This window comes from Balaenoptera musculus, chromosome 10, assembly GCF_009873245.2.
Source record: "Balaenoptera musculus isolate JJ_BM4_2016_0621 chromosome 10, mBalMus1.pri.v3, whole genome shotgun sequence".
NCBI classification, from domain to species: Eukaryota; Metazoa; Chordata; class Mammalia; order Artiodactyla; family Balaenopteridae; genus Balaenoptera; species Balaenoptera musculus.
In genome coordinates this window covers 40,881,114-40,909,112 of record NC_045794.1, presented here as the reverse complement: position 1 = coordinate 40,909,112, position 27,999 = coordinate 40,881,114, and the positions used below count along the sequence as shown (strand labels likewise).

Sequence of the window (27,999 nt, the reverse complement as noted above, 5' to 3'; positions counted from 1 at the left end):
ACTTTCATTCAGATGGAAAAAGTAAATTTTAATCAGTTGTTAAGAATATACTGGCTTGCAAGGGGGAGGGGGAGGGAGCGGGATGGACTGGGAGTTTGGGGTTGGTAGATGCAAACTATTACATTTAGAATGGATAAACAACAAGGTTCTACTGTATAAAAAAAAAAAAGAAGGTATATATGTGTATAACCAAGTCACTTTGCTGTACAGCAGAGACTGGCACAACACTAAATCAACTATACTTCAATTAAAAAATAAATAAATAAAAGGAATATACTGGCTTGGGTGTACTCTCTATATAGGTACTTTGCATATATATAAGTTCTTGCAAAATAGACTTTGCAAGAACAGTCTACTTGTAGTCTAAGATGCTAACTAAGGATTCTGAAGGGCAAAACAAGACAGAAAAAGAACTAATTCACAAATACGAGATGATAATACCTAAAGTAAAATCTCAGTTTACCAGTTACACTTAGGGCAAGAGTGGGAAAAATAAATGAGATGCTTCAAACTGCTTTACAAAGTCATTTTCACTTTCAGGATTATGAAGCGGAAAATTAGATCACACCCCTTGTCATCACCTGGTCAATTCTGCACATTTGATCAAAGTTGTAACATACATCAAGAGCACCAACATTCTGAACGATACCTGCGGATCGCGACAGTCATGGCTTCGGCAGAAGTAGCACACGGACAGATGGCCTCAGTTTTCAGACCATGGCTTTGGAACAGACTCAGGAAGGCATCACAGGATGACACAGACCCTGAGGAGTTGAAACAGATCAACTTGAAAGCCAAAAATATGATTTTCATTATTGCAGGAAACTGGTAAAGAATAGAAAGCCGACACATCTGGACATCATCAATTCCATGCAAATATTTCACTGTGCCTGTGAAATGGCTGATAGGTTTCAAGGACAAACAAATGCTCATCTAGCCCATGAAAGGTCAGTGACACTATCGAAAGTTACAACTTAAAATAAGGCTGCTCCTACCAAACTGCCCAACCAATAGCAGAGATGCACTGCAGGCAACAGGTAGCCAGTTTGGAAGCAAGCAACTCTTCCTGAAGTAACTACTGCAGTTTAGCCAGTGCATTACTAATACTCTGGCTTAGTTCCATCCTGTTCATGTATTCTCTGACTTGTTTCTTATTAAGGTCAGTCCCAGGTCTGTGTTTTATACCAAGATGATCATTGTGACTACTGACAAAAATCCACTGATGACAAAGAACACAGTAGTATCTAATGCTTTACCTGATTCTACCCTGTGGAGCCTCAAGATGTTTGTGCTTGTCAGGAAAAGCAGGCAACACGGTAAGGTCTCTAAAAGCTTTTACAAACTCCTTGGATTTGGTGACAGGGAATTTACATAAAGTCCAGACACTTGGCTATATCAAGTTACCTTCTCATAGCTCTTTTTAGTTACATGATAGAGAAAGGAACTAAATGAGTGAGCGTGGAGTGGTTTTAAAAGCTTACAGATCCATCAAATGATGAATGACTATATAAAATGTAGTATATCTATACAATAGAATATTATATGGCAATATAAAGGAATAAAGTACAGACACAGGCTACAACATGGAGGGACCTTGAAAACATGCTAAGTGAAAGGAGCCCGTCACAAAGGACCACATATAGCATGACTACATTTATGTGAAATGTCCAGAATAGATAAACATATAGAGACAGGGAGTAGATTAGCAGTTGCCTAGGGCTAGGGGACAGAGGATGGGAAATGGGGAGTGACTGCTAATGGGTATGGGGTTTCTTTTGTGATGATGATGTTCTAAATTCAGGTCAATGGTGATAGTTGTACAACTAACTCTGTGAATATACTGAAACCATTGAACTGTACTTTATTTTTTTTTAATTTTTCAAAAGATTTTTTTTGATGTGGACCATTTTTAAAGTCTTTATTGAATTTGCTACAATATTGCTTCTGTTGTTTTATGTTTTAGTTTTTTGGCCAGGAGGCATGTGGGATCTTAGCTCCCCGACCAGGGATCGAACCCACACCCCCCTGCATTGGAAGGCAAATTCTTAACCACTGGACTGCCAGGGAAGTCCCCCATGGAAGGGTACTTTAAATGGGCAAGTTTTATGGTATGTGAATTATCTCTCAATACAGATATTAAAAAAAAATGCTTACAGAAAGGGGATGAAAACCTCAGACTACCAAAGGAAAGGATATTCCCAGACTGACACTCTAGAAATACTCACAGGGATTAGCTCCGTCAGTCACAATCAACATGCGGAGGGAGCTCAAGCTCACATCTCTCTGGTCCCGATGTGCCATCATAGCCCAGTGCAAGTCTCGGCATTTTACTAAAGCAACCTTGGCTATAAATGCAGAAGAGATAAAGTCAATACACACATGTTAAATTTGGTAGATATTAATATATTATAATAAAAACATTTTTACTTATTTTAGGAATCATGATTTTCACTTAGAGAAAAATAAAAAAGGTTTCAAAGAAATTGTTCCAGGTGCTCTGAGGCAGCGGCGACTGACTGGACACATGACTGCCTTGCTCACTGTAACCTGCAGGCAGGCCTCGTACCCTAGCCGAGGAAGCTTCGAACACCAAAGCACCCAATAAATCTAATTCAGGGCCCAGATTCAGGCACAATTCTTAAGAATGGAGATCAACTGAGATGAACTAGACAACATATCTAATTTTTTAATAACCAAACTCTAAAATCTGTCAAGGCACCAAGGCATAGAATTATGTCTCTAGAAGAGCAATTTGAAAATCCCTGAAATTGCAAACAGTCACATAATCAAAGCTGAGATGCTGTGTGTAACTACCTTTGTGGGCATGTACTCTTTGGACCCAAGAGAGAGGGCAAGTCTTCATAACAGAGTAGGGTACACTAATTGTATGCATCTTATTCATTACATTCTGAAAAGCAAAGAAAGATAAAAAGTAATCAATACCTAATACATACTTAGCATTTTAAAACTGAACTGATATTTTGTTAACACTTTTAACCATACGATACTCAAACACATGCTCTTTGAAAAAAAAATGAAAATATTAACTATAAGGTTGAAGCCTCCTTTGCTACCTATTCTCAAACCTGGTTCCCTTCTTTCTTCCTCAGAGATAATCATTGTTATGAATCTGCCATGGGTCCTTCCGGTCTTTTTCCCATGTATTTACATATATATTCATCCCCAGAGAAACATAAAAGTATTGTTAACATAAAAGGCATCACACTATACATATATCTACAACTTGCTTTTTTTTTCACTTAAATTGTTCCAGAGCTATATCTATGTACATCAGTATAAGAGATCTATACAATTTTTTTGACCTGCTGCATAGTATTCTATAGTATGACTGTACCACAATTTATTTGGGCATTTCCCTATTATTGACAATTTTTTTTTGCAATTACAAACAATGTTTCAAGGAACATATTTATACTCATTTCCCTGGCACGTGTGTAAGTGTTTCTCTAGGGTAGGTACAGAAAATTTGTACTGCTGAGTCATAGGATGTGTGCTTTTACCACTGAACAGATAACTGCCAAACTGCTCTCCAACCCTCTAAGTGCTTTCATCATGTTTATGCTTGCCACATACCACAAAGGGCTGGGTCTTACACAGCAAGAAATCAACGTTTCCCTGTCGTTTACCGGAGATCCTGCCCAGACCTGTTAGGTGTTTGGGTAGATAAAGCTGAGGAACCTGAGGGGGTCATGCAATCTGGTGTCTCTCCTGCCACCCAAACCGAACATACCCAGGACCCCCTGTCCCCAAAGAGACCCAGCCTGACAGAGTAGTTAAGTCTTGGTACTTAGACTAGCCATTTTGTTCACCACCCAAGTGGCCCAAGGATACCAAAATACCACTGTAAACCTCTTTTTCCTCCCTCCCCCAAGTTTCTAGCTATGGTGACAAACTTTTGGATTTCAGGGAAAGAATGGTGTGTATAACTAATTCTTCATTCGTGCCCCTATCTTGCTCTGTGTAGCAGAGAGAGAAGATTCCCTCTAACTCCTTACAAGGGTTTCTTAACCGCTGATAAAAAAAACAAAATGGGAAGGACTTTAGAAAAGATCTAGAAAGCATGTATGCTCAAGGAATAAGGTTTTTTTAAAAAATAATTTGAGGGGTCCTGGGAGAAAAGGGAAACCGCTCCTCTTCCCCATGCTTCATTTCCTACTCTTTCTCTGACTCCTGCAATGTGTGACGAGATACTCTCAAAGGTCCTTTCAACTGCAGGATACTGTATCTCTTCTCTCTCCCCTCCTAATCAGCACACTCCATATGTAGCTTTTTCCCACTTGAAATGTCCCCCCTTCTACTTCCACCCCCCAAATATCTCTATATGGCTACATCTTACCCATTTTTTAGTCCAACTCAACTGCCACCTCTTCCATAAAAATTGAGGCCACAGCTGGGAGGAAGTCACCTTTTTCTAACTCCCTTAGGATGGTACCTGTTCCTCTGTTATGGAAAGCAGTCTCATCTACCTTGTTATTCTACTCTTTCATTGCAGCATGGACTCATTCAAGACATTTTGTCCAATGGAAAGGTTAGATATTATTAAACACAGTTGCAAAGTTCCAGATATATTTAAGTAATCTTTTCTTCAGAAAAGAGAAGAGGTGACTCTCATAGTTTTTTGAAAATTATAAATAAACATATAGTCATTTGTAGAACTTTTTAAGCTTTGAGTCATCATAGCAGATATTTAAAAGATTTTTGATCCTAAGTTCTCCTACGTACTATTATGTGAAAGATATGCCCAACCACACAATGAAGAAAAAACAGAATTACATTCTCCTTTAAAAAAATTACCATTCGTATCACAAAATCAAATTCCCCTGGAAAATACTACTGATCTTTTAGGGGCTTAAATTTCAAACAAGCACTGAGTGATGCTGTGGTTACATAGCACACACAGTGACCTGAATCATAAGTACAATTTACACTAAAGGCCTTGATTCTGTGTAGCTTACCGCAAACATGCCATGCCATAGCCCAGCATCCTTCTTAAAGTCTAAAACATTTACTACTGTTTCCCCTAAAAGAGAAAAAAATAGGAAAAAACACAAGGAAATCATCTTTAGTGTTAAGTAGCAAAATTATGTCACTTGCCTCTATTAAACAACTGATTTGGTACTTTTAAAGAAACCACTAAAAGTTCTCAGGGTCTTCTAATTACTTGAGGGTCCCCTCAAATTGGCTGGGGGACTGATCACAGGGTGACGTGGTCACAGAAGAAACAATGAGTTTGGAATTCCTTGACTTTGGCACTGTCTTCGAGATAATTTTTTCCTAATTATATAAGGAACACATGTTTGTTTCAGAAACTTTGGAAGTTTCACAAGTGTATGTAAAAAATTATACTTCCTAAAGAAAACAAAAAATGTTGGTGTATGTATATATCTATATATTATATCTACATACATGCACACATAATTCTAAGCTTATATAATTATAATGCTTACATAGAGATAGATACTTGACTAGCAAAATTGGCACATACTGCCCTGTATCTAATTTGTTTCCACTTAATGATATACTGAAACAATCTTTAATATTCAAGAACATGAGTTTTAATACCTCAGCGTATAACCCATTATATGAATGTATTATATAATAATCAACTGCATTTGTTGGCATTTTGATTGATTTCATTACACACACGCACATATATATTTTTAACCAGACAAGAATGCAGCTCTATAATGCTGCTATAATGAGCATGTATTAACTTGTTTCATTCTATGAAAGGAAAATAAAACACTAAAAAAATTAATATTGTGAAGAACATTCTAAGGGAAATAGTCATTACACAATATATATCAACACATCTAAAGTCCAACAACCCAGAATACATTTTTGTGTTTTAATTTGTGTTTTTTGGCAGCAGAATTTCTTTGACTCTAACTCCACACAGCTGGTGGCAGCTCTAACGCATGGGGAGATGGAGGTACCTGACATTCCGCAGCTAATAAGCACATGGTTTTAATTAGTTTTCTATTTCTGCACTCTAGAAATCATGCTTTACATATTTGGTTTGCCCAGAATTTTAGTTCCTTTAAATTACAGCATATTTGTGAAAAAGAAGAAAGCAAGCCAAGAATGTGTCTTAGAGCATTTCCCTCTGAATGCGGTCATTAACTGGAGTCCGGTCACCGAGCACGCTGCTCGTAGTCACACAGATCTGAGCTCACAGTGCAGGCAGTCACGGGGTGAAGTCTGACCTTCAGAATAATTGCAGGCCTGGGACAGAGCTTGGCAGTGAGACAGCATTGCAAGGCGGGACACTGTAACTCCCATGACACTCCCTTCTTTGCTTGTTTTATACTAGAAAAAAAACCACAAAAACAAAAACACAAGAAACAACAAAATGGGTTATTTCAAATGACAAAACTAGAATCCAAAAACGAAACCCCGAAAAGCCATGACGATGGGCTGAATTTAACATTTCATATAAATATCTGAGGCTATGCACTTGGGCCCCAAACTCTAATCACACAAAGATAGGACTGGGTAATGTCAAAGCTCAACAAAAGTATGTGTGAAAAATTCTTAAGTTTAATTAGTTGTCAGTGTGAAGTGGCTGCTAAAGAAGCTAAAACAAACATGTGACTTCAGCTGGGTTAACAGAAGCACAGTATCAAATACACGGTAAGAGCAAGAGCTAAAGGTGTGGAAGCTGTGGTCCCTGTCTATCAGCAGCTCCCGGCTGGGAGGGGAGACTGGGAAATGGCCTATTCACTCCTCCAAATCAATCAACTATAATTTCGCTTTTACCTCGATGCTCCATTCAAGTTGCTTTTTACCAAGATCAGTCACGTTTTTATTGTTAAATCAAAAGCACATATTGCATACAGTACTTTATCAGACCTTTCTGCAATATCTGACACCTCCTTTCTTGACACTTTCTCCTTCCTTGGCTTTTGTGATACTCCTCTTTCCTATTCAATATTCTCTCTCTCTTTCCTTTCCCTCCACTTTCTCTGCCCATCCCTTGAATGTTGGCATTCCCTGAACGTTCTGTCCTTCCTCTTCTCTTTTCACTTTAATTCATCAGGGTACCACATTCCTGATGACTCCCAATTCTCTACTTCCAGCCCAGACCTCTCTCCAGAGATCCAGACTCAGTGGGTCAACCCTTCCCCTCGAATGACCCATAGTCCTGTGAAACGCAGCCAACACCACCCCTCTACCTTTCGCCCATGAAAACTTTTCTTGCTGTACTTCCTATCTTAGCGAAGGATGCCATCCATCATCTATCCAGTTGCCCAAGTCAGAAACCCAAGTGTCTTTCTTGCCTCTGCCCTCTCCAGAGTTAGTCACTAAGTCCTGTCTCTTCTATTTCTTACTGTATCTCAATTCCATCCAACCACTTTTCTCCATCCCCATCACCATGAACTTGGGCTCACCTGGATAACTATAAAAGCTCCCTGTTTCCCTTCTTAACCCCACCAAACAGATAAATCTTTTAACAACATATTTATTATTATCTCTCTTCTGCTGACAACCCTTTAAAAGCTCCTTATTACTCACAGGATACTTGAAACTCACTAGCAATGTCCTGTGGGTAATAAGAGGGTCCCAAGTGAAAACTGCAAGTTAATTCAGAATAGCAGAAGCTTAGAAATGTAGAGGACAGTGGCTCTACATGAGATCAGAGAGCTAAGCAGGGGCCACATAATGAAGGGCACTTCACCTTTTAGGAAGAACCAATAAAGAAGACTGAAAAGGAGTGGTGAGCTGAGTAGTCAGGGAAGCCAGTGAGCAGTTTTAAGGGGGATGAAGGGGTGAACCATGTCATCACTGGGAGATGATATGGATTGAGAGCTAAATTTGGTATTTTATTCACCTGTTTACTTGTCATTTAAATGTACCCAGATCCCTTCCAACTTTAAAAGCAATCCTCCTTCTATCCAACATCACCACGTTACCTCAAAGCTACTACCCACTCTCTTCCCTTTTATAGCCAAAGTTATCACTACAGGGCTCAAGTTGGGTGGATTTTTTCCCCCAAATTTTTTTTTAAATTTATGGATGTTTATTCATTAATTCAGCAAACAGTTGGTGAGCATTTACTAATATGTCTCAAGCAAGATGCAGCGTACTCAAGGGCATAGCTTTTAGAGTGAAACAGATATGAGTTTGAGTCCCAGCTCTGTCAACTTTGAGTCAAAGGTTTTAGACAAACCTTTGGTTGGTTACTCAAGTTAAAGTCTTAGTCTCCTCAGTTACTAAGCAGGTTTAATTACAGCTCCCCACCTCACAGGGTACTTGTGAGGACTGACTGAGATAATGCATATAAAGCACTTGGCCTGGGCTTCCCTGGTGGTGCAGTGGTTTAGAATCCGCCTGCCAATGCAGGGGATACGGGTTGGAGCCCTGGTCCGGGAAGATTCCACATGCCGCGGAGCAACTAAGCCCCGTGAGCCACAACTACTGAGCCCGTGTGCTGCAACTACTGAAGCCTGCGTGCCTAGAGCCCATGCTCCGCAACAAGAGAAGCCACCGCAATGAGAAGCCCGTGCACTGCAACAAAGAGTAGCCCCCGCTCGCCGCAACTAGAGAAAGCCCGCGCGCAGCAACGAAGACCCAACACAGCCAAAAATAAATAAATTAAAAAAAAATAAAAATAAAAAAAAATAAAGCACTTGGCCTGGTGCCTGGTATGCAGTAGGACTTAATCCCTCAACTGAATTATGTTATCAATCAATCAAGTTCCTACACTAACCTTCAATACCAAACCCTCTAGCCATCTGTTTCTTCTTGCTCTTTATCTGTTAAATTTGTTCTTTTCAAGCACAGCTATTTGTCCTCCTCATTTCTCCAGTCTCTTGCTTCCCATCACCCCCCACCACTCCCATCCCCAAAGCAGCAGAAAAATATCTCTGCCAGTAAAGCATTTCTTAACCTCTGAACTTCTCTAAGTCTTTTGTAACTTTCTTATATGACAAGGATCAATTTCTTTGTTGTCTTTCTCTTGAATATATATTTATGTTCAAAATAATTAGAAAAGAAGGGCCACTATAAGGCATTTTACAAGCCAAAAGATGGAGATCTAACAAACCAGGAGGATCTACTAACATTAAAACTACAAAAGTTAGTTTTAAATTTTGTGGGACAGCAATTGAAGCCACAGGAAAAGCCAGAATGTACACCCTAGTCTCAGGACTTACCTCAATGTATGCTGGCTCTGTACCAGCAGGTGAGATGTGGGGTTGCCAGTCTTTAGGTGGCTTTGAAAGGTACTTGGAATCTGTTACAACCCATTTGAGCCGGGGCCAACCTAAATCAAACCCAAAATAAAGATTGAATTGCCTAAGCCATCAGGAAAGGAGTTCACAATGAATTGGTCATTTTAAATATCAAGAGACCAAATCAAGGTCATTTTATAATCAGTAAAATATCTTTATTAGTGTTTAGTGATAAATCACCAGACAATTATACCTTCTTTCAAAAGTACAATCGTTCCACATGCTAATTCCAGGCCTTGACATTACCTCAACAACTGGGAGGTCCATTTGGCAGTGGAAGTGCACTGAGGTTAGTGGTCTATCCTCTGTCTCTACATGTAGCATTTAGCTTTAGTGAACAGAGTGGTAGCTTTTCCAACCATCAGCATAAAGGTTAAGGGTGTGGGCTGTGGAATCAGACAGATTTGGGTTCAAATCGCTGCTCTGCCATATATTAGCTGTGACTTTGGGCAACTTACTTAACCTCTTTCTGTCTCAGTTTCCTCACCTGTAAAACGGGGATAATAATGGTACCTACTTCATAAGATTGTGAGAATTAAATAAGAAAATATATGTTAAGTACTTAGCTATTATTAAATTAAAACACTAATTAAAGCACTCAGCTTTAATTTTTAACTGATAATTCAGGTACAAATATTACTAACCTTTAAACTGTACAATTTCTCCATTCTGGGTTTTTGGCAATCCCTTTAGACAAACTTCACTGGTAAGAGCTAAGGCAATACCACAGCTTCCCAGCAAGAAGCCAATCTGCTGCCCTCCAGCATCCTGTGGAGAAAAGATAATGAGCAAGGTAGGGGAGTGAACGTGAGCATACTCAAGCCCAAAACCTGACACTTAGTAACACTCTGGCACTTGTGTGACACATTCATGGAACCCCCTGATATCTGGCAATTGTCAAAATCCAGTGACAATATGTACTTCCAAATAATTTCTACAACACAATGATTTCCTGAGTGCAAATCACATTTTATTAATCTGACATTGCTAACGATGAATTCCACCAGCCAAATGTGACCATTTTAGTCAATGGTCAGCAACACTCCTCTTTTAGATTAATCTCAGGAAATGAAATAAAAGTGAACATAGTTAAGCTGTCTTGACCTAGCCATACCCCCAAATCCAAAAGCAAAGCAATTCAGGTCAGAACAAAATAAAGAATGTAAATGGACACCAAATGTCCAAATTTACAATGGAAGTGAACGGACGGTTATATCCAAGTCCATATACTCCTTATTATTCTATTTTAAAGGAGGTAGATTTAAGCCTTACAGCAATAGCCGAGGAAAAAACCAAAAGAGAGAGCCTAAAGCATTTCCATTAAAATTTCATCTTAAAAGTATCATTATGAAACCACATAAACACTGCCAACTTAATAATTTAAGAACAACCCTATGATTTCCTGACCAATCTAAAGATACTATACCCACCAACCAGAGTTTCAGGCATGCTACCAATTTTTTTATTCCTTTCAGAAAATAATTTTTTTCTTATAAATCCATAGTCTCCACCATATTTGTCTTCACCATCAACTCCCAATAATAAACTGCACGAGAAAATTAGGGTCAAACAGCTCATGGAGAAATCATTCAGTTAAACTTTGACATCTGCCACATATGCTTATTTTAGTAGGACGGATGTGTGGTCAAAGTAAATTCTGTACCCCAGAGTAGTAACACAACATCACTGCATCGCCCTTCGACTTAATGGAGGCCCCAGATGTTATGATACAGTTAAGGGAAATCCCTTCACAGAAAGGTTTCACCTATTGCAAATGTGGATTATCTGTAGTCTCTGAAGCAAGAGTGGTACTTTTTTTTTTGATGTGGACCATTTTTAAAGTCTTTATTGAATTTGTTACAATATCGCTTCTGTTTTATGTTTTGTTTTTTTGGCCCCGAGGCATGTGGGATCTTAGCTCCCCGACCAGGGATCAAACCCACACCCCCTGCACTGGAAGGCGAAATCTTAACCAGTTCACCACCAGGGAAGTCTCGAGAGTGGTACTTTTTCTGTTGTTGTTGGCTGTACCACGTGGCTTGTGGGTTCCTCGACCAGGGATTGAACCCGGGTCCACGGCACTGAAAGCCCGAGTCTTAACCACTGGACCGCCAGGGAATTCCCGAGTGGTACGCTTTCTAAATGGTAATCGCTGAAAAGTCAAGTATGTCCCCATAACTTTTAAGTGATATATAATACTAGAAAAATTCTATCTTGGCTGAAAATAGGTTATTTTCATGAAACTTATAAATATTCATAAATAAATTTTCTACAACTTTCATGTTTTTAGAAAGTGAAGCTAAGTACTTAAGAAAATGGTCAGACTATTTTTTAATGTTGTAACTGAGTCAACTGATCCAAGAACCCAATGCCTGCCATGTCGCATCAGGCTACACTTCTCTTAAATTTAGCAATGTTACCTTTCTGGTAAGAGGTACCTCTATAGGCACTGGAATCACTTCGGCCAGGAGACATCCATAAAAAGCCACCATAAACATGACTGGATCATTGTTGGGGTAAACCAGGGCTACCTATAATACATAATGACATTCAGTACAGAGGAATAAGAGGAGACTAACGCTTTCAATGCCACTAAGTGATAGATTTATATATGACATTTATCATGAACACAACACATCAGACTATTTAATGGCCTAAAGAAAATTAAGTTATTGAGAAGGATGCACAAATCTAAAAAGATCTCTGTCATTCCCATGATTATACTAGGCACAATTCGGGGACTATAATGCAATTCATCATCATCACCATAAGAATTTTTCATTTAATTCTATTGGTGATTTAGCAGTAAACAACTCACCTTCAGTAGTAAGTTAATTACTTAGAAAACCTAAGGCAATTTACTTTAGTGCAGGGCTAAAGCAATAAAATTAATGTGATGGATCTCTCTAGATAGACTAACATATTAAAGAATAAGCCTTATATCTCTCAGAGAGAACCTACAAGAATTGATGGACTCAATTACCACTTTAGGGCAAACCTAAGGTTTCTTACTTTTTAACAAATTCATTGCATTAACCCTTACTCACTTAACCAACAATGCAAGTATACTAGCAAGAAGGCATTTATTTGGTGATAGGTATAAGCAATACTGGCAGAAACCATTATGAATATAAAGTTAATTCATTTACAAAAGATAAACAGTGAAACCTCCATAATATGTTCAAACCTGTGATCTCACCTGTAATGCATCAGAGATAACTGACCCATCCTAATTTCCTCAAGGAATGCAAAAACACAGAAGTCACGACTGTTGTGGAGTTTGTTACTTGGCTTGGATATTCACAGATTAATATTTGAAACTTAATTATGTCACTGGACTTTTGTTTTTCCCTTTCCTTCTCTCACAAATCTCTTAACTCACTCCCAAGATAAGTTCAGTTCTGAACCTTCTAGAGTTCTCAAAAAAATACTAAATCCACAAGACATTTAAACAACCCATTTCCTTTCTGCACACAAGTGCCCATGTTGTTAGGAAGACACGAAATTACCTTCTTAGGGTTCAGTGAAGATGATGATACACTCACAAGTCATACATAAAAGTAAAAGCCATATTTTAGATGCCCTTTGCCAAAATGCAGAAGTATTAAAATCTTTAAAAGGCTGGTTTAGGAAATTTTGTAATCATGAGCCTACTGAAATGAACTCTGTTGTGTATGTAGCTGGTGTTTCATTCTATTAAGTCCAAATGAAAAGTAATGTTTGATGATTAGAAGTAATTTTATTTATAAAGTGAATAAAACCTTTGAATATTGAAAAAAATTTTAATGTCACCTCTAATTTAAAAAGAAATTAATGATGTCAATTTGTTTCTTCTTAGAAGTAACATAAGTCTCCCTCCCTGTCCATACAAAACCCCAGAATATTGTTTCGAAAGTTTTATGGGGCATTTTTCAAAGAAAAAAATCCAAGAGTAAACTTGATTGCTATTTTTGTTGTCTAAATATTGAAATATTTATTTACAGAAAGACTTAGGTTTCTCTTTATTTTCATTAGTAAAGAGACATGTGAATATCCTTCAAACTATAAATGCAAGAATTATAACCTGGGTTGGAACCAAACCATTTTCATTTTCTAAGAGTAACAGTTATATAAATTGTGCTGTTGTACATTAAAAATCCAGAATGTGCATGCTAGAAAACAATAAACATCACCTCCCTAAAACAAACAAACAAACAAACCCCCAAAAGCCAACCAACCAAACAAAAAAACCAATTACCCTGTCTCCAGGTTTTAATACAGGTTCATTTTTGGTCCCCAGTTTATTAAGCAGTGTGTAGGCCAACTTTAAACTTCTGCTCCACAACTTTCCTGGAAAAAGAAAACAGTCATATAGAAAAACACAGGCCTACTTCAGCAAGAGGGCATTCAGTTCATCAGCACACCGAATGAGATAACGGCCACTAGCAAATGATACATTAGACAAGCATCACCCTCAACACACAGAGAGGCCCTCCACCACAAAAACTGCTTTACAGTCACTCTAGTTTACGAAAGCCAGTGCTGCCTTCAAGCAAAAATGAAACATCACCGAAAGCTCACTCTGATTTAGATAATATTTCAAATTCTTCTCTGAAGTAATATGAATATCTTTAGAAATAATCTGATGTGAGCTGATCAGATTTAAAGGGAAGGAAACAAGTTTTTATCACAGGACTGAAAATCAGAAGACAGCTTCTTTCTAAGCTTTTTCTGAAGAAACACTTACACATATGATACTGGATACCTGAAGTTAAGTGCAAAGTAAAAGTATGACTCAAATGATTGAGCATTCCATACCACTGTATTTCAGTGAAAACAGACAATAAAATGGAAATTAACTATGTGAAACGTGGATATAGTCAAAGATGTTAAATAAACATGTAAAGATTTGGCTAGCTGACTGCTTTCTTAAAGGGTACATGGATGAGATTAATGTACAGCTTCTGAAATGAATGCTAAAAACAATTTTAGGGGGAAAAGCCTATTGTTCCCCTCTTCCTGCTCCTTTCCCCAACCACCCTTAGAAATTCTTATTTTAGATTATGAAGAAAGTGAAATCATTTTATTTTGCAAAGATATGTTAGTTTTACACACAACTCGTTCAGAGGGGCATTGAAGATGGAAACTCATGTCAATCTGTACAATTCTTTAAATAAAAACTATTTCTCTAAAATATTCTATATGGAGATCTATGGACAATGTATACCACTTGTGAAGGTAAAAAGGAATCTGTCTGAATAAACTAGTACAAAATCTCACAGCCCAAGTTGAATCCATTCTTCTTGTTATTTAAAAAAAAGAAATAATAAAAATAAAGTTATTTTAAAAATTTATAAAACAAAACTAGATGGAAAAGTACTGATTCTTTGTTCATTATAGAATTTTGTGCCTATTACACGCAACAGGCAGGATGAAGTAAATGACAAAGATATAAAAAGTAACCAATTTCAGTTTTTAGATAAAACCACCTGATTTTTACCATATGCCATTAATCCTGCCCAAATGTCTTCCTAAAATCCTCTCCTAATGTTTAAACATCAGTGGATCTAAAAAGTCTCTTTCTTCTTTTAAATATCAGCTGGCTTGCAACAGTCCCTTTAGCAAAAGAAAATATTTGGCAACAGCTGTACTTAGAACTTAGGATCCTATTAAAATAATTTAAAAGATCTATTGAAACACAATGACCAGTAACTGCTACATAGCAAGATAACATTACCCATGATAATCTGAAGAACTATTAGGAGAAAAGGAAGGAACTGGACTCCTGAAACTCACCATAAGTCAGAGTGTAAATTGGTTTCCCTGTTACGTCCAGTGCAGTCAGACAGGGGCATTTTGCCTGAGTGGTGCCCCAGCGCTGCAGGGCCGACTCAAGAGCAGGAGGCCAGTTACAGATGACTCCTAATGGCTCTCCCTTCACAGGGGTCATCTGCCGTCCCTCAGGCTTGGGTTGGTTGGGGTCTGGCTGAGGTACTGTACCAAAACAACCCCAACAGGTTATGAAAATAAGATCTGAAGTAAGTACAAATACCAACTAACCCAACTTAGGTCTCTAATCTCAAATATATTTCCCCTTTCCCTTTATCTTTATCTGGCTTAAACTCACTCTGAGAAAATAAAGGACATCGTTAGAAATAGTAATCCACAAACTGGGCCTTAATTCATTTTCCCCACATAATCGTAAAATCATATTTAATATATTTTATGCAACAAATCCTGACCCTGACAAAGCAAATCCCTGAACGTTCAAAAAAACACAATACATACATTTCTGTTTAGCAATTTTACAATTTTTAGTAAGCTTGTTTTTAGACCTTTAGTTTGTGTCCAATGTTAGAAAGCCAGGTTCCACCTCACCAGGTTATGTTTAATGATAAAGCATTGAACTATGAATCAGAAAACCCAAGCTTACATTCACTTTTTACTAGTGTGACCTGAGGCAAAATGAGTTATCCCAGCCTCAGTTTTCCTCATCTATAAAATGGGGATAGAACAGGGTCATATTGGACTCAGGCAGACAATGGGCATGAATGACAATGTTCCTTCCATGTCTCTACACCTCTGTGCACATCTCAAACGGCCAATCCCTTTGCCTCCTGGTGAACTTGCATTCATCCTTCTCAGGATGCAGCTCTAATGGTACCTTCCCTGGAAAGCCGCCCGGGGCCATTCCTTCCTTAGTGCTTCCACACTGTGTGCTAGTGCACCCTTATTAAAGCACTGAGGATGCTCAAGAGCTTCTACTACTCTATAATTTTTTCTCCCCCTTTGACTGAGAGCTCTTTTTTTTTTTTAAATATTTATTTATTTATTTGGCTGCTCTGGGTGTCAGTTGTGGCACACAGGATCTTCGTTGCGGCACGTGAGATCTTTAGGTGCGGTGTGCGAACCCTTAGTTGCGACATGTGGGATCTAGTTCCCTAACCAGGGATTGAACCCAGGCCCCCTGCATTGGAAGCGTGGAGTCTTAACCACTGGACCACCAGGGAAGTCCCTTGACTGAGAGCTTTTTGAGAGAAGACATGGTTCATATTCCTCTTATTGCCTATAGTGCTTAATACATAATGGTTGTTCAATCAATGTTAATTAAATTGAACTGAACTTGGGGGATAAGAAAGAAAAGCACTAGATCATTAACATGGGCAATTCCAGAAACTGGAGGTGACTAATATTTCATATTCTTTCACGTAGACAAAACTTAAGTCCTATTAATTTTTCTACAATAAACAAGTATTATTCAAACATTAAAAAGCAAAAAAAAGGGCTTCCCTGGTGGCGCAGTGGTTGAGAATATGCCTGCCAATGCAGGGGACACGGGTTTGAGCCCTGGTCTGGGAAGATCCCACATGCCGCGGAGCAACTGGGCCTGTGAGCCACAATTACTGAGCCTGCGCGTCTGGAGCCTGTGCTCCACAACAAGAGAGGCCACGATAGTGAGAGGCCCGCGCACCGTGATGAAGAGTGGCCCCCACTTGCCGCAACAAGAGAAAACCCTTGCACAGAAACAAAGACCCAATGCAGCCATAAATTAAAAAAAAAAAAAAAAAAAATCCTGTATTTTCATAGCAGGAAAGGTAATTTACATATAGAACAAAAGGCCAAGTATTCACTGAGTGCCAATTATGTGTACAATATGTGATAAACATTGAGAAGATAAATGCTGCACATATCATTCTTTGAACAAACATTTATTGCTTCTAATAATACCGGGTACAAGTAATACAGGGCCCATGCCCTCTAGGAGTATCCAGAGTACAGTGGGGACACACTCATACACAGAGCTAAGTAAACATGACCAGTGCATGACAGAGACAGGTACAGAGAGGGCAGAAGAGGGCCATGCCACCCAGCTTAGGGGATGGGTTCTCCCACCTGGAGGAGGTAATGCCTGAGCTGAGTCTTAAAGGGAGGGGAAGGGTAGGGATTAGCCAGGTGAGTAGGAGATGAGAGAAGCATTATAGAAGAGAGAACAGATGGAACGTGCACCAAGTATTAGAAGGGCAAATGAAATATGAAATAAATTTTATTTTACAGCTCAGTTTAATGACAGGTTGGGGAAACTTACTTAAAATGTCATTCATTTTTCTACTGATACAAAACTAACAGTTTCACTTCCCAACTCACTGCCCTAGGTAAATAACATTTGCATATTCTCAGACCCTAAACCACCAGATTAAGTATAAAAATAAACATGGGTGATTCTAAATAAATAGTTTTCTTTTTATGGACAGATTGTATATATGGTAGGCATAGTTCTGGTCATAAAAGTCTGTATATTATTGCCATCCATTAGGCCTCAATGCAGACCCTGGGGCACACTCTTCCAGACTTCCAAAGACATATAGGTATTTTTCTTTTCCAAAGGTAATTGTCATTCAAATAAAAAATTGTTGCCTATTTAAGATTAGTGGAAAGCTGTTAGCTCTATTCTAATTGAGCTCAAGTATGAATATTGCTCAAGTATGACTCTATTAAACCTTGACCTTCACTTGCCTAGTCAATACACAGTACTAAAAAGACTGAAGAGGATATTACTGGCACAGACACCTTGAAAATATCAGTCCATCAAGAAAGATGACCATAGTTCAATGAGTTTAGTGACTCCTAAAGAAACAGAAATTCATCTTAACCTCATACGTCAGGTTGCTTGTTGCTTCCTGCTGTACAAAGTGGGCTAAGACTGGATTTGGTCTACCAACATGCCTAGTTCCATTAAGGTCTGATGTGATCAAAGCCTACTCTTAGCCTCAGGACGTAAAAATGGACTGCAAAGCTACCAAGGCTTAGTTCTTTGGACGAAAGCTTTTGTTAGGTAGAACTATCAAATGGCCACCCTCATTCCATCTATGCCGCCATATAGTCCCCTCCCAATCCTTCTGTTAAATTCTAGACATCATATTATTTTATCCCTAAATATTTTTTAAATTATTGAATGAATAAATCACTCTTATCACTTCCTCCAGGGAGCCTTCCCTAACCACACAGATGAAACAGAATTCTTCCCTTCTCCAAACTGCCTGTACCAGTTGATACATACTTATTGACTAAACTCAGCTTTCACCTATAGTATGTGTTTTGTCTAAACTGTAAACAACAACATGAAGGAAGAAGGAAGTGACTGTATTTTCGTGAACCTATATCACAATCTACCATGTTAAAGCAGATACATATATGTGTTGACTGGTTGATTTAACAAAACGACTGGGTTATATCAGAAAAGAATGGGCAGGACTTCCCTGGTGGCGCAGTAGTAAAGAATCTGCCTGCCAATGCAGGGGACACGGGTTCAATCCCTGGTCCCGGAAGATCCCACATTCCTTGGAGCAACTAAGCCCGTGCGCCACAACTACTGAGCCTGTGCTCTAGAGCCCGTGAGCCACAACTACTGAGCCCGCATGCTGCAACTACTGAAGCTTGCGCACCTAGAGCCCATACTCCACAACAAGAGATGCCGCCACAATGAGAAGCCTGTGCACGGCAACGAAGAGTAGTCCCCGCTCGCCGCAGCTAGAGAAAGCCCACGTGCAGCAACTAAGACCCAACACGGCCAAAAAAAAAAAAAAAAGAATGGGCAAACTTTTGAGATCGAATTTGACACTCCTGTTCTAGGATAATGCCAAATATAAACAATTTTTAAAATTATGTGTTTGTTCCTAATTTCAAAGAGCATATTTCTGTGTTCCATAGTTATCTCTTTGTTTTTCTCTCCCCTCCCTCTTTACTTTTCATCTGAGATTTAAAATATAGAGAGCAGAAAGCTATGAACTCTTTCAACCAAAAACGATGCCTTGTTCATCCTTAAATCCTATAACACCTAACATGTAGTAACTGCTTACGAAATTTCTAAGGAATATACGTGTTTGTTACTATTACCACTACCTTCCACAATTTCTTCAGAGTCATCCACAAAAAATTCTTTTAAGGGAGGCCTTTTGGGTCGTTTCAGAGTGTTGAGAAGCTGCTGGATTTTTGTGGATACTCTGCTACTGACAGGAACACCTATAACGGAAAAAATGGTAAGTTAAAATTAATTGATTTTAGGGATATTTCAGTTCCTCAATTCTCTTAGGAGCTTTTATTTCTAATGATGTTTGGCCTTTGTCCACAGTCTCATTCTATTTCAACTGGGCCAAACAGGTACAAATACGTACATTATCATTTTTATGACAACAGAGAAAAAATATGCTATTATTAATACTGTTTAAATATTTCATCTAACATTCCTTTTCTCTCATAGCATTCCTTTCTTTTTCCATACTTTTTGTTCAGAGTATCTTTCTGAAAGTATAGACTAAGTGTGAACAAGTGTTAGTGCTGCTACAGTGCAGACGTTGAAAAGAGGGAGCTCAAGATGATCTGTGTGAGTAGGTCAATCGCAGTATAGTTCTGCCACTGCTGGTCTTCAGGCACTGCTATTTATAATTCAAATTTTTTCTGTTTAACTAATATGCCCTATTTAGCTATCAAACAGAAATGCCTACCATCAGCCGTATCCATGAGGCTGGACCTGTTGGATCCTTTGTGCATGCCTTTAACTATCCCCGATGGGGGTAGATCAATATTTGCTGGGCGTATTGAGGAAGATGATGACGAAGAAGAGGTAGTTGTAGTGACGTCAGGGGGAGCAGAGAAATTCTCTAAGAGGGAAGAAACCAAAATTTAGAATTATATTACATTAGCAGTAAAAATAAGAATCTTTAAATCATTTTTTTTTTGGTTTGTTTTTAAAGAAGAAAGAAAACTACATAAATGGGACACTAGCTCCAATAAAACAACCTTTAAAATCACATTTTACTAGCAAGATATAATGAGAGAGGAAGAGGTTAAGCCAGGGCATATCAGCTTTCTAAAATTATTACTCTTGAGAACTTGAGCAGCCTTAGTAAGATCAAATCGCATATCAAATATTTCTCAAAAACGTTGTTTTCTACACAGAAAGTCTGGTAGAAATCCAATGTTATAGAAATAACCATAATAAAATAAAAATTGCAAGTGACTTCAAAATGAAATCAAAGTATGATCATTATGGCTACTAACAGTCTAGTCTTCTGAGCATTTCTTCATGTTTATGTTGGTTTATCTATGTTTCTTCTTTCACTGAAGACAGAAATTGTGTCTTGGGAGTCAGATTGCTCAAGTTCCCAAATGAAGAAAACCAGATAAAATCCGCTTTTAATTTTTATAAAATAACCAATAGGTTACTTGGATCTACTTGACAGAAAAGGTTCTTCCCTTGCTCTAAGCATGATTAAACAGTGTTGTTATATTCTGCTTCATGTAGGGATTCTTACTATAAAGAAATAATGATATAGTTGGAAGAGAGCCATTCAACAGGGATGTGTTACAAAAAACTTAGAAGAGGAAAACGAAAATTAGAGGAAGCAAAATACACAATTCGCAAGAATAATGAAAGGTCACTCGTAACTATGAAAGAGGGGAAAAGCATAATATAAACAATTTCTAAAATCAATTTGGGAGTAAGCTTTCCATGCCCCAAAAGTCTATAATTACTAGTTTAATATTTTTAAAAGCTTTAAATACTTTGCACAAGTATATTGCAGTATATTCTTTCTATAGGATAATGTGATAACAAAGCTTTAAAAATAGACATTTTTATTTGACCCAGCAATTCCACTTATAGGAATACATCCTAAGAGGAAATAATCAAACAAATGCACAAAGTTGTGTGTTCGAGGATGTTCATTCCAGTTTCATAATAGCAAAAAACTGGATACTACTTAAATGTTCAAAATAGGGAAACGGCTAAAATAAGCTAGGGCATAGCCATACAGTTGCATATTTTGAAACCATTAAAAAAACAGTATAATTCTGTATTAATGATATAAAAGATGCCTGTGATACACTGCTAATAAAAGCAGGTTATGAACATTATATTTAGTACAATTTCACTTCTGTAAAAACAAAAACAAAACCTTACATATTTAGATGCAAATACGGTCTAGAAGGATATGCATGAAAGTGATAACACTGAAGTGTTATCCATACGAAGTGTGTTTGTAGATTATTTTTCCTTTTAGCTGTACTTTCAAATTTTTCTTTTAGAAACATGAAATTACTTCTGTTAGAGCAGACGTCCAAAAGGCAATAATGTTGGATAAAACGGTTCCTGTGGGTACCTGAACCAATAACTTTTCACAGAGTGGAAGCAATATGAGATATGAGGTCAGATGAAATCATCTTTGTTAACAAAAATTCAGGTAAAGTTAACTGGGTATCAGGAAAATATTTTTAACAAGTGAAAGTGCTCTCTTTCGGACAATGTGGGAATAAAGCCTGACCCCACATGGCTCTGCTGGTCTTACCCTCCCAGCAGAAGAGGGGTGAGCATGCTCATCTGCAGCTGCTTCGGGAGCTTCAGTCGATTAAGGGCACAGCTCAGAGTGCAGGACAAGCCTTCAGTTGTTGGCACTTGTCCTTTTAATGTAGGCAAGCATACCCTCAAGGTAGCTGTTTTCTTTAACAATTATAGGCTTAAATTGAAAGGTTTCCAAGTTCTTCTTTTCAGAAATCAATTAATAGAATAAAGATACACATAAGGTGAAACAGGAAGGTCAGTGATATAAAAATTAAGACACCAAAATGCAAGTGGATTGTTAAAAAACAAGGAAAAGTATCACAGACACATGATGTTCATATACATCACTTAGTGTCATGTGTACCAACTAATTAAGCAAAAGCAGAGATCTGAACTGTATCTTTATCTGCAGATGTCACAGACTCTTAGAACACACACACACATACACACACACACACACAAAGCAGAGCCAAGCGAAAGCTATACTCCATAGAGGAGCACTGGTAGCAGGTAGCAGCTCACAGAGTACCAACATTCTCAGCCCGCACACTCCGTTGTAGCAATAGCACAGCAGCAAGGACAATAAATCCAGTCTTTATGCTAAAGACAAAAGGGTCTTATTGATATTGTCTTAGCTCAGAATTTGCTCAGGTTTAATTTTTTTTTTGGTTGAGAGAATGTAGACAACAATCCTGGGAAAATCTAATACGTTACATCTTTTAACACCTTTTACTTGATGGAATATTCTCCAATAGGGATAAACCACACTAAGACTGGTGTTATATCTTGCAGCTTGAGTATTGCTTATCGAAATAGCTATGGCTTCAGGTGGGCAATACTATGTACCAATAATGCAGACGCTCTCTATCATTCCAAGTGTAATGCTCGTGTTTCCTTCTTTGCCTCATTAACTGTCATGTTCTTTCTGATTCTATTTTTTTTTAGGCCACCCTGAAAAACCTAATACAAATCATAACCTATTTCCTGGATACTGGGAGCCAAATGGAACATAATTTGGGCTTCTCGGGTAGATCCAGCTCCTACCTATTCGAGTATTGGCAAATACATCAGCTAGAGACCCACTGGTTCCTTTGACCTCTCCATGGGACAGCGTAGAAGATGCGGATGAAGAAGTGGACGATCCCTGAATTGAACGGTTGATCCAGGACTCAGCGTTCTGTAAGCTCTGTTGCAAGGCAGCAGAGAGCGCAGCTTGGCGTCTCAGAGAGCCCTCATCCTCAGAGGCCGAAGACGTGTCTGTGTGGAATTAGAAAAAAAGAAGTTCTCGATCCTGCCTAGAACAGAGGGCTTTCAGATCTTTCTCATCGATCACACATTCAATTTTGACAGCAGCAAAGAACATTCATATTCTTAAGGTAGATTAATATGTAAAGTTTCTTGAGAATCTCAAGGAAAGGTTTATGAACCAAAGTCTGCAAAAATAAAGCAGCCAAATTTTAGAGGTAATTTTAAGCTCTTTTAAAAAACCCATTTTAGAACATTTAAACTTCACTGTTTTTCTGTTCTGAGCTTAATCAGTATCTAAATTCTTCTGGCTTATCTCCTTATGTTCAAATAATGCTGAAGTGCTTCTATATCTTCCTCAGTCTCTTTATTAGAGAGCCTTGTGATAGGCTGCTATACTGATTTTCGTAAGTACTTACTAATTAGAGTCTACTTAAAAGAAAATGATCTTGATGGGAAATATAAACACTTATTTTTGGTAACAACAACTAAAGTGCCAAATAGTGAACTAGGTGTTGAGGAACTGACTTACTCTTATGTGGAATAAGAAACAGTGCTCAGCCTGGAGGCATTCATGGTTTTAGTGTAAAAGCTAGCTGGTCACAGGGCACAGGTGAGCTCTCCAAACGTGACTGGAGAGGTCACAGATCTGTATTTCTCTCCTTGATTCCCAGTCAGAGAACTGTGAGAAATTCACTGATGTCTGTATTTAGACTGGCTCTGACTTCAGGAAAATAAGGTCTAAATTAGAAAAGCATGTTGAAAAAAAGAAAAAAAAAAGAAAAATTCAACCAAATATAGGATAGCCAAGGGAAGCAGAAGTCAGGAACTTATTCCAGGGCTCCGAGCTTACGAGTCATACAAGTTAGAGTGGCATTTAGTCTGATGTCAGATAAACCCTTCTAAATGATTTTGAGGGTTATAATTTATGGCCTGTGGATGGATTTCATTCAATTTTTTAACAATTAAATATTCTGTGGTTAGTCCTGCTGAACTCTTTCCTCTAACTCAGGTGAAACTGTGGGTCCATGTTCTATTACTTCGGTTCAGAGAGCCAAACAGATAACTAACAGGGCTAGAACACTGCTAAAACCTGACAATGGAAATTCGAACAATAAAAGACTAATTTAATCTAGAAGTCAGATTGTGCAGATCCGGAGTAAGAAAGTTAGAATAATGACTACATCCTTGCTTCCTGCTCTGAACTACCTCTGACTCATTGTCTCATACTGAAGGAGATTTGAAGCCCAAGACTGACTTACTTACTTACTTATTTATTTTTTACAATGTACTACTTAGCTACGTAATACGTGCTGGGAACTGTCAGGTTCTGGGGATTCTGAGATGTATGAATTCTTCTGAGACAGTAAATGCCCTAAGAAGGCTTACCATCTAATATAGGAGATACACAACTCCTCAGACTATTTCATACGAATATAACAGATGCTAAGAAATGGGGTGAGCAAAGGGTTTCACAGGAGGGGCACCAATCTCAGTCAGGGATCTGAAGTACTTCCATGTAAATGGAGCACACTTTGAGGAGGGAAGGAAGGGCAAAAGATGAGGCTGGAGAGGTAAACAGTGACCAGACTCCAAAGGGATAAAGCGATGAGGTTCTTTAAAAGGAAAAGAGATTTATAATTAAACAGAGGGTGATTAGAGGAAAATACAGAGAAAGAAAAGTAACAGAATCTGTAACCTTTTACTTAAGGAAAACATTTTTGCATAATCTCCAAGAAAATATTCTAACATTTCATCTGTACCTTGGGAGGCAGAGATTTCTGTCTTTGCAAATATGCTTAAAAAAAAAAAAAAAAGTACATGTGGGAGGAATGGGACAGGTGAATCTGACCCTAAGAATAAAGTATTTTCAGGGTGATACATCTCAGGATCCCACAAACTCCACTGTATTTGCAGGCTGTCTTTACTGAATCATTTATTGTAATCTGTGTTAAGTCTAAAATCAGAATAACTCAATTTTAAGAAGATAGTAAAACCAGTATTTTCATGATTAGGTTTATGGAAAATTGGCTTCATTATGTTCCTATATTGGATCAACATGTAATTAGGTATATTGTTTCAATTCAATTACCTCATTTGCCTGCCAGTCCTCCTCAGAGTGTTTAGTGACTACAACTGTGGGGAGGCTTAGCGCAGTGGAAAAAACATGGCTTTGGCGTCCTCCTTCCATTTGAACTCTGGGGTCCACCACTTACTAGCTATGTGACTTGGGGACAAAATTACCCATCTGAGAAGGTTGTTTGCTTGTTCGTCCATTCAACAAATGCTCTAAGTACTACACTAGTTGGTAGGAATAAAATGGTAAGCAAGAAGACACAGTCCCTGCTCTAACAGGACTTAGAGTCTTAAAGGAGTTCGAGGCAGGCACCCAAGGAAGTGAGACCTCAACCAGGGTGGGAACGGTAAGCAGGAATTACTTATGAGAGGAGAGAGGAGAGTCAGGAAGAGGGAACAGCATGTGAGAAACCTGGGAGGGGACAGGAAACAAAGCACATTTGTAGATCTGGAAGAAATGAGACCAGCTGAAGCACAGGATGCAAAGCTGGTACTGACGAGAGATGAGGCTGGACGAGTAGACAGCACTGGGCTGCTAAGGGCCACATAAGTCAGCTAAGGAAACTCGCCTCTGTGCTAACTGCTGTGTGAGACCACGAAACGAGACAAGCTACAGAAAGCACCAGCAGTGCCAGCATATAGCAGGTGGCCAATAAACATCAAGTCCCCTTCTGCCCTGAAAAACCCACCCTATGTTACCTCACAGACACAAAACTGTGGCTGTGAAAAGCTTACAACTGATCGCATGTTAAGATCACACAAAACGTAAGCACTGCTCTAGGACTATGTCTTTTTAAAGATAAAAACTAGCTCCCTTAAATATTCATACATTTATTTGGTACCTTTTTTTTAAAGTAACTGTCACCCATGAAATTGTTATGGATTAGTAGGAAATTGGGCAAGATTAAATTAATATTAATAGAAATAAAGCTATCATTTTCCCACTGATTCTGCTCTGGCTGAACAGGAACTCACAACTCTTATCCATTGTAACTAAAGTCCTTGCCTAACTTCTTGTATATTATGAATATAATAGGTCTACACAACAGAAAACTATTTTGGAAACACAGTTTGACCTTCAGGTTATAACTGATGTGATTTTAACACAGTATCATTTAATACTGATCACCAGAAGCCTAAAATCCATTTATAACCAATTAGGAAACATATAAACAATTAGTTTGTGGACTTTAAGGGAAGAAAAGTCCTGAATTTACTAACTGTTCTTAACTGCTGTAGCACTCTTTAGCCATTTGTGGAAATGACTACCTTATTCTTGGTAGAAAATATATCTATTATATCTAAAAATGTTTATCTTAAAATTTTAAATACCTACCATATTATCTTTCCATCCCACTCCTGGGTATCTACCCAAGAGAAATGAAAGCATATATCTATCTGTACAAGGACTTGTACATGAATGTTCATAGGTGCTTTATTTGTAATAGCTAAAAATGGGAAACAACTCAAATGTCCATCAACAACTGAAAGGATAAACAAATTGTGGCATATCTTTATGATGGAATACTACTCAGCAATAAAAAGGAATGAACTACTGATACACACAACAACATGGATGAATCTCAATATAATTATGCTGAGTTAAAGAAGTCAGACCTTCCACCCACCGAAAAGAAGAACAACTGTGTGATTCTATTTATACAAAAACATGAAATTCTAGAAAATGCAAACTAATGTATAGTGACAGAAAAAACAGATCAGTGGTTACCTCATGGGGATGGGGAGAGCTGAGATTACAAGGGAATTATGAGGAAACTTTGGGGGGGTGGTGATAGATATGTTCATTATCTTAATTGTGGTGATGGTTTCACAGTTTTGCTATGTCAAACATAGCAAAGCATATGCTTTAAATATGTGCAACTTATTGTATGTCGATTATACTTCAACAAATCTGATTTTAAAAGGTTTGTAGGGGTGAAAAAGATGCCTTGGTGAGAGGATGGTAACATCTGAAGGTTAGTCTATACAACCTGAGGGTATAGTGCAAGCTGCAAAAGTTCCTGGAAAGACAGCGCTTGCCACTGGGTTCTGAGAGCTGATACCCAAATTAGGCCCAGATACCAGCTTAGAACAGCAGGTAAGTCAAGATTCACTGAAAGAAAGACCTCATCCTAACAACTATTCCAAAATATGCCACATAAACTAGGCCAGAAAATGGGAGCTTCAAAGAACAAATAAAGGAAACAACCATTAACTGTTAACCATTGTACAGTTAGTGTACAATATTCTGGAGCCCATGAAAAGAAATTTTTGTGTGTGTTTGGGGTTGGCAGGCGGGAAGGGGTGGTATCAGGCAGGAAAGTGTCATGTTCTCTTGCATGGGTGGGCCAGGGGAATTAAGGACTTTCAGAAGCTTCAAGAGAGGCAAAGGAAGTTTCCATGTAGGCAAAGATAGAGTTTGAAGCTTAGGAGGGAAAAGCTTTAGAGACCCAAGAAGGGGCAGTCTGGGAGTAAAAGCATATATGGAAGAGAAGATTAAAAGGTTAGTTCGGGAAGCAGTCCATTCTGAATTTACGTTGGGCTACAAATTCTGAACAGATGAATCTAGCACTAAACTCAACAAGGGTGAGTACTGATTCACCAGACAAGGCTTAGGGAGATGTTCAGAGCTACTCAAGAGATTTTCCAGCATCCCACAGTAACCTGTGTGGACAGAGAGCTGGTTGGGGCTGAAAATCACTATGTAGAGCCTCATCAGCAGCGGCCCATGCATTGCCCAACCATTAACATCCAAACAGGGATACTTACGAGGGAGGGGCACTCACTAGTAATAATTACTCCGGGGTCACTCTACCTATAAGAGATCTCCAGTTTTTCTAGGTATTGTCCTAGGTCTATGAAAAAACATCTCACAAAATGAACTAATATTACAATTAATATTGGGGTGAGAAGAGAGTTTTTTTTTTTAACTTATTGCCTACCTGAAAAGTTAGACCAAACACGCAGCAATTGTTAGAGCTCCAAAATTACCAGAAAACATTTACTTGACAGTATGGCAGAATGCGAGGCAATATGCCAAGTGGGAGAATAGGCTTTTAAAATCAGACTGCTTTGAAGTCCAATCTTAGCTCTGCCCCAGTGATAGCT

At 38.3% G+C, this 27,999-nt stretch overlaps 1 protein-coding gene across 3 annotated transcripts in view; it reads right to left on the bottom strand.

Moving 5' to 3' along the window:
• DIP2B (disco interacting protein 2 homolog B) overlaps window positions 1-27,999 on the bottom strand; it is a 236,204-nt gene that overhangs the window by 41,428 nt on the left and 166,777 nt on the right. The window contains exons 5-17 of one of the 3 annotated variants that reach the window (XM_036865022.1): window positions 22,615-22,827; window positions 19,736-19,891; window positions 19,131-19,253; window positions 15,030-15,227; window positions 13,492-13,583; window positions 11,675-11,785; window positions 9,899-10,022; window positions 9,177-9,286; window positions 6,228-6,330; window positions 4,977-5,041; window positions 2,815-2,908; window positions 2,226-2,345; window positions 650-764 (exon numbers count right to left, since the gene is read on the bottom strand). In XM_036865022.1, coding sequence (XP_036720917.1) covers window positions 650-764; window positions 2,226-2,345; window positions 2,815-2,908; window positions 4,977-5,041; window positions 6,228-6,330; window positions 9,177-9,286; window positions 9,899-10,022; window positions 11,675-11,785; window positions 13,492-13,583; window positions 15,030-15,227; window positions 19,131-19,253; window positions 19,736-19,891; window positions 22,615-22,827 — 1,624 coding nt within the window. The remainder of the gene's footprint in view (window positions 1-649; window positions 765-2,225; window positions 2,346-2,814; window positions 2,909-4,976; window positions 5,042-6,227; window positions 6,331-9,176; window positions 9,287-9,898; window positions 10,023-11,674; window positions 11,786-13,491; window positions 13,584-15,029; window positions 15,228-19,130; window positions 19,254-19,735; window positions 19,892-22,614; window positions 22,828-27,999) is intronic. The other 2 variants (XM_036865023.1, XM_036865024.1) reach the window with 2 other exon arrangements.